The following is a 15,701-nucleotide window of genomic DNA, read 5'->3' as shown; positions in this document are numbered from 1 at the left end:
TCCGCTTTAATCTGATGCACCGTTTTTTTCCCTCTAGTTGAATGCAGTGAAAAATCATTCCCTATTTGCTTTCTCTGTCACTCATGGTTTGTACATCTTTATCACACCGGCTCTGATTTTCTTTTTCTTCTCTGAAATGTCCTGTCTGCTTAACTGTTCTCTACATGGAAGCTGTTCAATGTTCATGCTTTCAGCGAACTTTATATGTTCGGGATATTGCTGAAGTCCAAGTGTCGTGTCCAAATGAGGCCTATGCCTGCCGTTTGACTATGCTTATTCTAAAGACATCGCTATCTGATTAACAACCTTTAGGAAAACAAATGCTTGTAAAGCAGCATCCATCATACAGTCTGCCTTTAAAACCAGTTAATTCTTTCAAACCCTGTGAAGTTATTCTTGGTTGTGCTGCTTCCCTTTGGCTGAAAATACCCTTCCCTCCTCCCCTGCCCCCCTTCCTCCTGGGTTTCCTTTTCCTTGCCTCCCATCGGCTCTTTCTGTCGCACCCACCCTGTGATGCAGACGGGGCCCCTAACGCTTCCTCTTTCTTTTCAGGAAATTTTCACTACTTTTGTCCTAAGGTGGACATCAAACAGAATTTGCCTGGCCGCACAGACACTGAAATGCCCTGTGAGATATGTTAGGCAAAGGTATTTTTCCACTTTCTCAGCTTCTTACAATGAGGGGTGCGGGCAGGGGAGCTCTTTGACTAAACAATAGCAACAAAAGTGGAACTTTAAAAACACAAGAAACAAACTCCTGCTTTCCAGACAGGAAAAAGCAACAATCTGGGTGAACAGAAAAAAAAAAAAAGAAAAGGAAAGAAAAGGAAAAAATAAAAGCAGTGCTGTAGGCTGTGGCAGCATAACGTGATGCAGCATTCCTTCTCCGATCAGATCAGATGCCGCTGCCGTCCTGGGACCGCAGCCCGTGTTGGGGGCCGCCGGCCGGGGCCCAGCGGGGCCGAACCGCGGCGGCCCGGGGGGGGCGCGCAGGGGCGCTGGGTGACGGCTTCCCCGTCTAGCAGGTGCCGCCAGCGCCGGCTGGGCGCTGAGGGCGGGGCGGGGCGGCCCGGCCCGGTGCGGGGCAGGGGGGCTGCCGGGGCGGGGCAGGGGGGCGGCCCGGCCCGGGGCAGGGCAGGGCAGGGCGGCCGCCTCCTGGGGCGCCCCGCGGCCGCTCGCCCCCCCCCCCCCCCCCCGCGCCGCCGCTTCCCCGCCCCGGGGCGGGTCCGGGCCCGGCCGGGGCCGCGCTCCGCTGCGGGCGCTCGGGGCCGCTGGTGCCGCAGTCGAGCGCCGGAGCTGCTGCGGGGCGTCTCGGTGGCGGAGCTGCCGGGTGCCGGGAGGGGAGGCTCGGCTTCGTCCTCACGCTTTGTCCTCGGACGGAATCAGCTGTGACCCCCGAAACCGCTCCTCCTGCCGCCGCCATGGTGGCCAAGGATTATCCTTTTTACCTCTCCGTCAAGAGGGCAAATTGTGCCTTGGACGCGCAGACAGTGACCAGCCCGGCTACAGAGACGGAGGTACTTAATCTGCCGGTGATACGGTTGCAACTCCTTTTTTCTCTATAGCGTGGCCTGCATTGCCTTGGGGAAAAGGAACGCGCTTTGAAAATAAGCGTCTATGTATGAATGCCTGGTTTGTTTGGGCATCCTTTACTGCCATCTCTAGATGTTGAACTTGCCTTTGGAATAAGGCAAGGAACAAAGACTCTAGATTTGCATCAGCTGTCATTTTAAGGAATTAAAATTAATCTTCTAAGCAGCTAATTGAGAAATACCTGGTTTAGATATGTAGTTCAAAGTCATTTATCTGTATTTTATTCCAGTGCTAACCGTTACTTACAAATTGTTCAGCTTACGGAGGAACTGGTTAAATGCTTTGTTGAGTGGAGGGAATCTGGAAAACGGTGTCTTAAAGCATTATCTGTCTTTTCCTTATCGGTAATAAACCAAGAAATTAATATGATAACAGTTAACTGAAAACGCTGCCCTGCCAGCGGGTTGACTACTCTGTTTCTTAAAAAGCGTGAAATCCTTTCAAGTGACATGAAAAATCTTAACTTATTCACCCAAATTCAACATACTCACTTGCAGAATTCTCACAAATGGTAAAACTTTTCAGCAACAATGTTCATGAAAGACTTAAATATTTGATACTTTATGTCAAGTCGCTTTGTGTGCTTGTTTGGAAAGAAAACAGTGACCTTAAGGACTCTGTCTAGCTGCGCTGCGGGAGGGATAAAATTTCTCTCTGGAAGTTTTTATCACTTAAATATATAGCTTCTTCACTAGTCTTGTTTGCTGAGTAACTTAAAGACAACTTACTTGGTTGGGTGCATTTAATACAACTACATCAAAGATTAATTACCTTCAGCAGTTGAATATATCTAAAGTAAAAGTAACACAAGCCAAGTCACTATTTAATCGTGATGCTTAAGCTAGGAACTAATAAGAAGATGCTGTGGTCTTGCTTTTCAGTGTACTTTTACATAAAGGAATTTAATTATTGCAGTTAACAAAAGTGGAATTTTTTCAGCTGTGTATTTTTGAAAACAAACACCCTGAGTGTGTGCGTGTACGTATGCCCCTATGTAAAACACGAGTTGTTAAGTACCAAATGGTTCTCTTAAGGATACTTATTTTACTAACTATAATATTAAAGAAATGTGGTTTTAGCCTTTACTGCATGAAGCATTTTTTATGAATGAATTGTCAAATCTGAAGAGTCGGAGTGTTGCTCTCATACAGTTAGGAAGGGCAGCTTAATTATAGTCAAATTTCAAAGAAAAAGTCTCAGTGAATGCTTAGAGCATGAGGAGATATCTAATAACAGATGTGATAAATCAAAATTACAATGTGCGAACAGTTGGTTTGGATTTATAATCTTTCAGTTTCCGTTTTATACGGATAAGAAAATGTACCCTCTGTTTTCAGGCTGGTTTCTGAGAGTATGATGGACTTCCAGCATTCTGAAAAATAAACTTTTAAACATTCTCCTGTTCGTCTTAGGAGGGTATGAAAAGACCACCTGCCGCTCCAGAAATTTGGTTAAGGAAGCAGAAATAAAACCTGCTCTTTGGGAAGGGCACTGCAAGGACAGATGTGTGCAGCCTGGTTCTTTGAAGTCTGTTGGGGGGGGGGGGGGGGGGCAAATCCGCGTTTCTTCTCAAGCTCTAATATTAAGCTGGTTTTCCACCCTTTGGTATATACAAGTCTAAATAAAGCTATTGGGCGCCTTCTACCACAATTTTGTGTTACTGCACCAGAAAGCTAGCTTGTTGTGTGGGGGTTATGAATTTGTGGCTTTGAAAATCTGAGTTTCATTTAAATTATTATCATGTGAAGTTGGTTGATTTATTTAACAACCTAACTTGTGCATAAATGGTGATATGTGTGGAACAGAACTGATTTTCTGCTATATAGATGTTGGGTTTTGGTTTTAAATCAGAACTCATGATTATAAAATATTTTCCTTGACCTTATTAAGCAATAATCTTTTAGTGTTTGTTTTGAACAAATACAGAATATAGTCTGGAAGATCAAGTACATTCGTACTTACATGGGATGAAATTCAGCTAAAAACTTGAGCGTATACTGAACTGGTAAAATTTTCCCGAATTTCCAGCAGGATCTCTGGGTAACAAGCTGAAGCTTAAGGGCAACAGATTATTAGTTCTTCCTTATTGTTGGGCTTCACTTGGAGCCTGCAGAGCAGCAATGGAAAACGAGGAATGTTTTTGATGAACAAGTCAGTGGCACAAAAGAGGACGGAGGTTTTCTCCTTCGAGTTCGTTCTTTAAGCCACACTGGCTTCCTTGGCATAAACTCCATAGATGTAGCGTGGCCACAAAGCTGTGACAAATAAAATGTCTGAAACGTACGTGAACAGTAAAAATCTGGATTCTGAGAAAAGTCTAGTGTACCTCTAGTGAAAGTCCAATTATAATTCTTTCTAATGCAGTTTAAGGGCAGCACAACATTTCAATGTCTGAGGAATTAATTAATACAGGAAATACTATAAGACCTTTACGTACACCATTGCATACCCCACATAAAATAACGTAGTACAGTTCTAGGAGTAAACAGTACAGAGGTGTTGGGCTCTTTCCAGCTTTTTCATAATACAAAAATAGAGACAGTAAAACTTGAAATTTCCTTGCTTTAAGGTATAAAAAAACCCCCATCTTTCCCAATGATATATATATACACACACAGACACACACACTATTTAGGGTGTTTCACTGGTGAAAGCACCCTTACCACCCCCTCTAAAGGAAACACAGTGAAGCAGAGCCAGTGGATGGGCAGCAGACAAGAAAGGGCTCACACAATTGCAGAATGAAGTTTAAAGGTCTGAAGTCATGGGAAGACGTGAATTCCTCAGAGTAAGGATGTTCGGTTCTGCTGTACAGGAGGTCATACGGTGCCTGGGTTTAGGCTCTAAAAACTACAACAGTGGCATAAATTCCGTTCTGTCTCCAGTATGTTGTCTGTCTGCCTACATCTCTTGCGCTGCAGAAGTCTTAGACCTAGGCATCAGGGCTGTTTGCAATCTGTCTCTTGTTGTCTCCCGATAGCCTCACTATTTTGATGTGCAGGAGGTCTAGGCTGCCTCGTGCTCAGGATTGTGTTTAATTCGGCGTGGGGAGTGCAGGAAAGCTAACCCGAAGGGTAACCCACAGGCCTCCGGGCCATGGCACCTCATGAACATGAGAACCAGGCATGGAGCCAGAGGGAGAGGGGCCAAAAGATTGAGATAAACAGCAAGTCATGAATTTTCTTTGATCTTCATAAACGTATGTATTTCTTTTTTAATGAAATATAAGCAAGCTGCAGTTTTGATATGTTTCAGGTAAGTTCATGTGCAGTGTAACTGCAGTGAGCTAAACGTGGAAACATGTGAAAACCCCACGCTTGGAATTGCTGATCTGTTCTGCTTAACGGCAATTGGAAACAAAACAGCTTGCCTTTATTTTTCCATTCAGTAACTCGCCGTATGATGTCTGCTTGTTAATTGGCGGTCCAGCTTCATATCCAGTTTGTTCCAGAATGGAAAAGGTCTTTCTTAGGTAGTCTGTACAAGCAGCTTCTAATGAGAGGAAATGCAGAATTTAATCAGCTCTACATTAGTTATCTGGGTTTTTCAGGGTTTCTGTTACTTGTGTTAATTCACCTCAGTGTGAGGTTTTTCTGTTAATTGGCCTTCATTTCCTAACTGCTGGCAGACATATTGATTTCTGGATATTGCAGATGAATGATCAGTCAAGATAGCTGGATGCAACTTGTCCTCGTGCTGCCGACGCCTCAGTGGTTCTGTCTTGCGTACAGCAAATGAAATCGAGGCCCTAAGAGTGGTGACTAAGGAGGGCAGCCTGCTTGCGGCAAGGAGCTGGTCTTTGACGAACACATGCTGCGGTAGCGTGTTGCAAACTTTCTTCGACTGAGAATACTTCACCACTTCTCTATATAGCTTTTCGTTGTACCCCGACTATCGTTTCAGGTCCTCTTTATAATGCTGTGATTAAAACAAAATGTCTCTGGATTTGGCTTTATTTGCTCGCTGGTTTTGCAGAGACTGGCAGAGGAGGAGTAACAAACCTCCTCCCGCTCCCGTCAGGGAGCACAGGCGGTGGATGGGGCCTTGTGGATTTGAAGGAAAGTTGTATCATTGATACAATTTATTGGCTGATCAGGTTGCCTTTGCGTATCACTTTACTTAAATGGCTTAATAAAGGCGTCTTGCGATGCTAGCTGTTTTACTAACGGGATGCCTCTCCCAGGTTTTAGGATGGATTTGTGTGGATGATTACCGTTACCTTTGTGCAACACTGAACTATACTTAGAGCTGCTTTAGAGTCACCTACTTCGTTTTTCTTGACCATCAACCTCAGCTCTAGAAGAGTGAATGTTCTAGAATTTCCCAATTGGAATATTTCTAAGATACTGTGAAGCAAAGGCAAATTCTCTGCTGTTTCAAGTATTAAAAAATAGAGTCTTTATTAGCGCCGCTTACAATTGAGAATGTTGTTCTAGGTTTCGATTTGCTTCTCTCTGAAGGTGCAAAAAGCCTGAGATGCCTGGCTGAATTTATTTTTGGGTTAAGTGTTCGCTGTATTAACAGACTGTGTTGTAACACAGGTTGTTTTTTCTATTTTAACCTTTTTTGTTTGTTTTGGTTTTTTTATCCTGCTGAAGGTTAAATACTGATAACATCCTGTGGAACAGAGCTTGAATGTGTTTTTTTCTTTATTAAACTCCAAGTTTTGGGGGCATTTATTAGAACTGTTTAATCTTAGGCCAATTTAACTAGTAGCAGACTAATAAAAATAATAATGTTGGGCTTCCTGCCATGACAAATGTTGACTTACCCTTATAAAGTTGACTAAGAACTAATAACTTTTAAAGTATAGGAGTATGGAAATTTAGCCAGTTACATGGAGTCTGAAACAGAGTGGTTCTGTTTTAGTTTGCTGGCACTGCTTGTGAATTATGTTTGAAACAAAGGTTACTGTACTACTTCAATTTATAGTGTCTTCCATTTATTACACTGTTAACTCTTTTGAGACTAATTTAAGTTAAACCATTTTGCACTAATGAATGCTGCCACAGCACAGAATGAATGCTTTGGGTATCTGTTTGTCTGGGTTCACAAAGAGAAAGTATATCGAAAGGGGAAAAAAAATAACCAGCAATTTTTTTATAAAATGTCAAGAAAGTTAGCAACCCCAAATCCAGAATTACTGCAGCAAATAAATTATTTCAGAACTTGTTGAACTCCAGTAAGTTAGGATGTTTTTAACAAGCATTGCCAGTTTCAGTGGGTTTGTATGTGGATTGAGAGAGGGTTAGTTTGCCTTTGAAGGTAAACAGGGTAAATTCTAATGTTCTAAAATGCTAATTGCCTGTACCAGTTTTCACGTAGCACTTATTTTCTGGGTTGCCTTAAAAATCTCTATGTTCCTTTTGTCGAGTTTGTTTTTAAATACAATCAGAAAAATCAACACAATGTGGTCACAGCAGTGCTGCACGTGGGCTGAAGACCCGCGTGTAACGGCCCCTCGGGGAAATATTTTCCCTTGTTTGTCCAATTCAGCCCCAGTTCTCCGACATGGAGACTGTTGTTGAAGTTGCTGATAAGAGATGGGAGAGTCAGGTGGAAAAACAGTCATACCGGCAGTGAACACACGTTTGCTTTTTACTGTTCGCGGGGAGGAAATCAGTGGCTAAGCCGGTCAGGAGCACAGAGTGAAAGAATTTGGACGTGAGGTAGTGAAGCAAACGAAGGCCTCTTACAGGGCGCCTTGACTGCTGCTCTGTGCTCTGCAGCGTGCGTTGTCCAGGTCGTTGGTTCTGCTGTTCTGCAGGCAATCTAAAGGGACCCTGGCCTAGTTCTTTTTGTTTCCTATCCTTCTGTTGGTTACAAAATCAAAACCAATCTTCTGCTGGAGTAATTTATCCATCGAAGTGTGGTAATTAAGCTGTGGGTGGCCTTGTTGAATGACAATGTATAGAAAACTAATTGATATTATTAAATGGATTTAACTCACTCTGACACTCTGCTTTAAACTTTGGGAAAGTTCCATTCTTTACATATACTAGTAGAAGAGTTGTTTTGTGGCTGAAGAGCATGAGAAGTGTTAGCTTCTTCCCCTAAATAGCCTCCTCCTAGGAGCTTTTTCGTATCTGTGTAATGTGTTGTTGGATATCATATATCCAATTATTAGGTGCCAGTTTCACTAATGAAGAAATAAAAATAACATCAACTTAGCTGTTAGTACATTGCAATTAATGTAAGTGCCTAATTCTTCAAAGGATCTTCTGCTTTAACACGCTTCTGTGGCTGTTGAGCGAAGCTTGCCCCAGGAGTGGGTGCTGTATGCTACAATGCAGCCTTTTAAATGGTAATCCATGCGTATTAGAGCCAAAAATAATGATACAAAAGCTAGATTTTTGCCAAGGTGTTGTCGTTTTGAAATGACCATATCACAGTTTTTAAAAGCAACACCTCATTCAGTTATGCAAGGCAGAAAGACTTAAATTTTACTCAAGAGGGAGCTGGCAGAAGTTGCTCAGAAGAGCGTGGCTTCCCGGTAGCACTACAGCTGAAGCTGCTTGCTGTCCGCATTGCCCAGCTGTCCAACAGCAGAAGACTCATTTTTTGAAAATTATCCATTAAAAGCTAGAGCTTTCCTTTCTTACTCAGCAGTCTCAATCATTAGGTTAGAGTTTAATATGTAGAAGATACTGGAATTACAATTGCACATATATATTGGAGCTACAGAATAAATTACAACGAAGAAGCAATCTAGAGAACTGCAGCCTTCACACCTGGGCGGCCATTAACAGAACGGTGAGGCGTGCCATCTTGGAAACTTATCTGATAGTTTCCTGTCTTCAATCAGTGATAATCAGTGATTATGCCATTGTGATTACTCTAATTTTTCTTCCTATGAATTCCCCCCAAAAATATATGAAAAAAATATACTCTCTCAGAGGACACAGCAGTTGTTTGAAATGTCCACTGTACGGTTTCCAGAACCATCCAGATTGTGGACGCAGATTTGCTTGTTTTATCAGTTTGTTCACAGTATCTTCTTGAGGCTGCATATATACACGGTATTTCCAGCTTTAATTTTTTTCTCTCTGAATTCAAATATTACCAAAGTCATCTTGAGTTCAAATATACAGCTCCCTCCAAAAGCCATCTGCTCTTTGTTCTGGCCTAGTCAGGTATTAATTTGACTTCACTTGACTGTTCAGCCTTTGAAGTTCCTGCACTCATGTTTCCCTTAGCTTTATTTAGCCTTATATCAAATTTAAAGCCCTGTCAGATTAATATTACTTGTTCACATATACCATCTCCACAATTTGGAAAGTCTGCCAAACTGCAGTCTGGATCTTTTGTTTTCTAACTTACTTCCCGCCTTGTTTTGGCAAGCCTTCGTGGCTCTGAAAAGGCAGTCTAACATTTTGTTTTATTTCAAAACTCTGAAATTATTTTCAATACCAATAACAGCAACTTTAAAAGGTCAGGCACAACCTGGTAACTCCTGAATTTTTTGTGTCATAACTTGGCCCAGTTCCCAGGCTGGACAGGTGGTGGTGGTTGCAAGTGGATCCAGCCGCTAAATCCCATCTCTCAGTCCCGTCTGCTTCGACGTTCCCTGAGTTGGGAGGGGGAGCAGGAGAAGCGATGACTTGGGGTGGCTCTGAGTCTCCCGAGCACACTCAGAGGTACAGACCTGGAATCTGACGATCATTCTACCTGGGCAGTATGTCCTTACTAGCACCTCTTCGTGCTGGGCAGACACAGCATTCCTGTGTGCTTAGATTCATACCCCAAAAGATTTTATGGTTGCGGGACCCCTGGTTAACTGGAAGACCAGAGATTTTGCAGAGACAAATCAGTAAAATAATGAGCACATGTACTAGGAATTCCTAACTGCAAGCAGTTTATTCTTCAAAAAAAAAAGAATTGAAGGGGCTTGGGAAGCAGCATTTGGAATGCAGCTCCCTGATCTTATTGGACTAACATGCAAGTGCAGATTCTGATCGGTAAAGCAGGATAGCTCAGGTACTCTCCTCTCTCCGTTTGATCTGTTGCTTGTGAAGAACAGAGCCCTTGGTGAGAAAAACAACCATCTGTTTAAAACTTACTTTTTTATGCACTTCCTTGTGGAATTTTTCCCTGCCCGGATCATTGGCCTCAGCAGTTTGTTCAGCTTCTCTGTGGTGCTGGTGTTGCGAAGGAGGGCGTTGATGAACGGGGAGGTGGAGGCAGAATGGACGTAGACCATGCAACAGAAGTACTGCGATCGAATGTCTAAGTTTCAGTATTACTCTCTTACAGTTCTAGAATTGCTCTGGTTGTGCTCTATGTTCGTTGCACAGCCAAAGCCTTACCTGGACACACTTTATTATTCCACAGTGGCGGGGGTGACCCAGTGCTGATTGCTCTTGTTGTGAGACGTCTCTGAGGGAGATGGCACCTGGAGCACCAAGGTTTGATGAGTTTTCACTTCCAGCTGGCTATCTGAACCTAACTGCCTGTTTCTAATGTGGGGTGAAAATCACATTAGAAGTATTCAGAAAGAAGCTTTCACCGTAATTAAGAACTTCTGATTAACAAGTTTTACTTTCAGTCCTAATTGGTAAAGGTGTAAAGTCTTAGACTTCTGAAATTATTGATTCATTATCTTAAATAATTCTATTGGAGAGAATCCTCTAATAATGCTTATCTATTTTAATAAGATCAAATTCCTAATTTGAACTACATATTTTAGCTATTTTGAGTTCTGATCAGATTTTTCAGTGTGAGATCAGAATACGATACGCTCCATGAGGAAGACACGATGGGATGTTGAGGCCGAAGGAGCAGGACCCCTGCAGGCATACCTTCACGGCCCATTAGCTAACTTTGCTTTGACTGCTGGGAGAAGTGCTGACCTCTCGTGGCTTAAACCAAGAAGCTCTAGAAGAGCTTAATGTTTTTGTGATGGTGGCTGAAACTCTGCTGTGTTCCCCTGGAGCTGTAGGCATCCTTGGCCAGGAGACAGCGCCGGTCCCAGAGAGCCTTTGGGCGCTCTGACATGAAGAAGGGGAGATCATATTTGTTTTCTTCACTTCCTCTCACTCTCCAAGAGAAAGAAGGCGATTTCCATTCTTTTTACTCAGGCTGATTTTCTCCAAGGTTATTTGACGCTGTGCATCAATTTTCACAGCTGCCTGAGGTTTATGTGCCCCACACGGCAGAGCAAATTAGGTCCTGGTCTCAGTGCTTAGCCTGCAGGCTTTGGGTAGGAATTAATAAACTTCAGCTGCAGTCACACACACAGTATTTGGAAGTATTCAAATAAGGATAGACTGACTTGCTGTTCCTTACTTGGTTTTAAATGCCATTGAGGAAGTTTCATTCAAGTTTTTTGCAACGCACTCAAATGAAATGCTGCAGAGATGCAGTGAAATACAGATTTACTTGTTTTGTGAGTTCATTTGCTGCCAGTAGACGCCTCAGAAAATTATCCAAGGGCTTCTGGGCTTAGTTTTGTTGTAAGTTAAGACTGAAAGACTGTGCAAAGTTGTGGATAGGTCACAATGGTGTGGAAAAGGTCTGTAAGGCTATGGGGAGCATTTAACTTTCAAGCAAGATATGGCTGTGATGATCAAATTTGTGCTATTTTGCATGAGTTTTGTCTTTTGACCAAAGAACATGTACATAGCAGCAAAGTTGTAAGGTAACAGAAAGGATACAGCAGTAAAGAAGGAGAAATCTTTTCTGTTAATCCTCATCCCCCTCGCCCTGTTTTCTTGGAAGGTCCATACAGTCGTGATTTCCAGATTTTGCTTTCGGGGTGTGGTATTTATGCCTACGCAGCCTTTGCTGCCAAGGTGGAGGTGCTAGCAAAAGCCGTGCTGCTGGCGTAGCCCTGCCCGACTGCCTGGGACTCCAGGCCCTTTCACTGCAGTGCAGCACGCTTCGTGACAAGCAGGCTCTGCCATGGGATATTATCTGTGCACCAGGACTGGCATTCTGAATAATCATAAAAAAAACCAGCTGATGGCTGAGCCACCAGTTAGAGAAGAATTGCAGTGGAATCTCAAAGGTTTTTCTTCTTTTTTTGGGGGGAGGGGGTGGGGATGGTGATGCTGTAGATAAATATGCTAGTGGTGCTGCAATGACGTAAAAAAAAAAAACACTCCTTCAAAAACCTGTGTCAAAGACATAGTTGCTGAAAAGGAAGGAAAACGAATAGCAGTGCAGTGGTGAAGATAAGGATGTAACTTGATTTAAGCTGCTAAAATTCTGTAATGCCAGGTTTCATGTGTGATGGAATACGTTATTTTTGCTAGAGGGTTAAACACTTTGTCCCTCATCTCAGCCGGCATTTATGGATTTCCAGGTCTGCCTGCTGAGAAGTAAATTAAATATGTCGCTGCTTCTCACCTTTCCTCTGTTGCTGTACTAATGGAAGAGAATTTTTCTTGCCAGTAACACAGATGATGATCATCGCTGCTGAGATTTATTATTTTTTGATTTCAGGAAGGATGAGAAATCTGCATTATTTCCAGAAGGATTTGGATTTCTGAACAAAAGGATAATAGGCATGCTTCATTTTCTTAAAGCTATGTCTAGGAAACTGGAGGCATAGCAAGCCTACACAAACTTTATAAGCATGGCTGAAAAAGAAAGATGAACTGCTTTAGGATGTCCTTGAAATATGATGTTGGATGGGTTTTTTAACTTCACTTGGAAGGTTTGGCTCTTTTTCTGTCAAAAGTTGCCTTTTGCATGTGCTGTTCAAGATCCATTAAATGTCAGATGGAGGTTAGGAAGCCAAGGGTAACTGTTCTATTTTTATGTATTTATAATAACTTCCTTCTTGTGTAATGATTTCTGTTAACTTTTTTTTTTTTAAATCTGCAGGACAATTGGCATTTTATATTGAAGGGGTTATGTATTACTATAGGTGCTGTTAAAAGTATATATGAAAAGAAAAACATGTAGTTGAATGCTTTATGGTAGATTTTTTTTTAATTTTCCTTTCTATTTTATACAAAAATTAAATATATGTAAACATGTTATTAATGTGTCTGCCTGTATGTATAAGTATTTCCATAGGAATGTGCACTCAAAGGACAAGTACGGTTAGAGATTCCTGTCTAAATTATATTTTCTGGAATAAAATACATTTAACTGAATAGAGTCACATGCTGACAGTGCCAGAGGCAGAGAAACGAATGGAATTGGTTTTATTTGAAAGCATTCCTTTCAATGACGAGATTATCATAACATGCATTAGCTGCAGAGCACTGCTAAAAATTTCTTTTAAAAATGAGTTAATATAATAAAAAGATTTTGTCTTTCTTTACCTTTCTCCCTTCCTCTGCTCCCAGCCATGCCACCTTCTCCATCATTACATTTTTCAGCTGTTTCCAGGATCTGTACGTACCAGCCAAGAGCAATCCGTCATTGTCAGCATTTCAAACTGCTATCCTTTATTTACTACCCTAATTATGTACCAGGTTTACAAACTTGCGTTTTACCAATGCTTTCTTAGGAAAATCAGCCAAACTGGTAGCAATGTTTATCTGATAATGCTCACGCTCCCCCTGTTTTTTTCCTTTCCCTTGCCCCCCCCCCCCCCCCGCTCCAGGAGCCCAGTAACAAACGGGTCAAGCCGCTCTCCAGAGTTACCTCGCTAGCGAGCCTCATCCCTCCCGTGCGTGCCACCCCGTTGAAGCGGTTCAGCCAGACGCTTCAGGTAATCCCAGCACAGGCATTGCTGCATTACACCGCCTTGCTCAAAGGGGAATGCGTACATGGTCACAGTCTCTCCTGGGGTTAGCATGGGGGTGTGAACCGCACGTATGCGCGCACGCCGTTGTAATGTGCCAAACCGGGTTAGGCAACTCACGGCTACAGAGGCACCCCGCTTAAAAACTCAGAAATCTCGCTTCAAAAACACACTTCTCTGTCCAGTTAACTGATGTTTTTTAATTACCAGTAAGAAAACCATTGCACCTGTAGCGTATAAAAGTTGTTATGGTAAAGGATTGCGATTGCTTTTTAAATTTCATGAACAGAATTTTCCATGACACTTAATATTAATTTTGGTTGGTTGTTTTTGGTATAGCTACGTCATGTAGGACTCCTAAATTTCCTTCTGTGTAGCGAACTTTGGCCTTGCCCAAACAAAAGTGTTAGTGAACAATTGGAAAAAAGTCGTTTTTTGAGGCTGCTGATGAAAATTAATAAAGGGCAAGCAAATTTTAAATGCAGTTTAGAAATTACATATTTTTGTAGTTGCAATTTCTATATTATAGATTGGGTGTGTAATATTTAACATACTTAGAGACTAATGGGACTTTAATTTATGAAGTATTTGTGCCTTCAGACCTAGAAACTGCAAACCATTTGGGTGCTCAACTCCTACGGTTATGAGTGGCAAACAGCTGGGAGCTGCAGTATTGCTGTGGGTCTGGCCTAGCAGGCCAGACTGTTTCCTCTTTAAAACAGTTTATGTAAGAAGGCATGTATAAGATCTAAAGAAAATTATTTAACAAGCCTAATTTCTTTGATGAGAGGAAATATAAAAATATCTTGAATGTATTAAAAATGTTACTTAATCAAAATTAGCTTAATTAGAGCATTACTGAAGTTGTCTGTTAACCTCAAGGAGGAAAGAAATAAAACCTTAGAGCTAGGAGTTATGACAAATAAATAAAAAGTCATGGGAAAGAACCCCATTTTTCTGTAGTGGTAGTGATCTGGTAAACAGATATTACAGGGTTTCTTTAACATTGGTTTTCCTGTGCTGCGTTCCTATGATTTTGAAAGTGCAGACATCGGCATACAACAGCCGCACGTGTGGGTTGGAGGCGAGGCAAAAGGGCTGCACTCCCCTCGGTCTGGGCTTGATCCAGAAGGTGTGTTATAGCGTGACTAGAGCAGAGATGCCTGTATTCCCTGCGGTGTATAAATCTCCTCCGTAGTCTGCCTCCAGGAAAGAACTGGCCCGACTCTGAAAGAACTGCATTAGTTCCAGTTGTGAGGAGTGTGGAAAGCGAATTAATTTTTGGCTAAGCTGCTTCTGAGCACGGCGCTTCCCTTTTCACAGCCCGAGACAGCTGTTGTCCTCATTTAGGTACCTACGCTATCGTTCTGTAGTGAATGCCTCTGAGACTGGGTTGTCCAGTACAATATTATACTTAATACAGTTTGATTTGGACTGTCCATAACAAGCTATCCTTTCATGCATGTAGTAGCAGCTCCCCGAGATGAGCTACATAAATGTGTTTCGGGGCAAATTTTGACAAAAACAGGAGAGAAAACAGTGGCTTTGTTGCAAGTCCTACTGTTGCAGGCGTTTCTGTCTTGCTCTGTTCATACTGATTAGTAGAATATATTTTCATTAACTGTCTGCTTCTAAGCAGATTAAACAGCGATGTTATTCATACCATCTCCCCTAAGTAACTATGTCCTTGAATGAGCTGCGATGAGAAATCAACCTGTACGTTCTCCAAATCCTAGGTCTGAATCCATTTCCGAGTGCTGAATGCTGGTGATGTCTCTCAAAACTGCCTTCGTGGCTGGCTGTAAATTGACTTCTCATCTGATTTTGTCAGCAACAGTAGAACAGGGGAAGAAAAGACTGACCTTCTTGTGCTCGGGTGCCCCATTTGGAATTATTTAGAAACATTCTGGGAAGCATGTATAGCTTTTTTACTTTATTATGTGTTCACATAGCTGTCACTGTGCCTTGTGGAACAGTATAGAGCAGGATTTTTTTTCATGGTGTAATACCTATAAAAAGAACAAAAAGTGGTGATTTTTCTCACTGGATGAACTTTTACGTATCTTTATTGTTAAGTTATTTCAGTCAAAACCCATGTTTCTTCTTGCATTGCTGCTAGATGTTCTGTATCTGTAAAACGAAGAAAACTACTATCATCACCACAACATCCAAAACAAACAACTTCTTCCCCTGGAAGAAAACCAAACAAAGCCAACAGAATATCCACCCAAAAAGACCACTCCAACAACGTCAATGAAAGGAATTAGAGAATTCTGAGTTTCCTTTATGGCATTTCAAACAAACCTTCTTATATATTCTTTCTGAACGGAGGATACATGTAAGAGGGGAAAAAAAAGTTTATTGTGCATAATTTTCCTTACCTCTGTATATGTAGCTTCCACTTTATATTA

The 15,701-nt window shown here is 42.0% G+C and overlaps 1 protein-coding gene across 3 annotated transcripts in view; it reads left to right on the top strand.

Moving 5' to 3' along the window:
- ARHGEF3 (Rho guanine nucleotide exchange factor 3) overlaps positions 1-15,701 on the top strand; it is a 74,938-nt gene that overhangs the window by 43,261 nt on the left and 15,976 nt on the right. The window contains exons 1-2 of one of the 3 annotated variants that reach the window (XM_082321653.1): positions 1,334-1,516; positions 13,150-13,257. In XM_082321653.1, the coding sequence (XP_082177779.1) occupies positions 1,421-1,516; positions 13,150-13,257 (204 nt within the window). In that variant the 5' untranslated portion in view covers positions 1,334-1,420. Of the gene's footprint in view, positions 1-1,333; positions 1,517-13,149; positions 13,258-15,701 lie in introns of those variants that run through there. The other 2 variants (XM_082321654.1, XM_082321652.1) reach the window with 2 other exon arrangements.

Source organism: Platalea leucorodia (genome assembly GCF_965183815.1).
Source record: "Platalea leucorodia genome assembly, chromosome: 9".
In the NCBI taxonomy this organism is placed as follows: Eukaryota; Metazoa; Chordata; class Aves; order Pelecaniformes; family Threskiornithidae; genus Platalea; species Platalea leucorodia.
The sequence above is the reverse complement of the archived record's forward strand: the minus strand, read 5'-3'. Positions and strand labels throughout refer to the sequence as shown.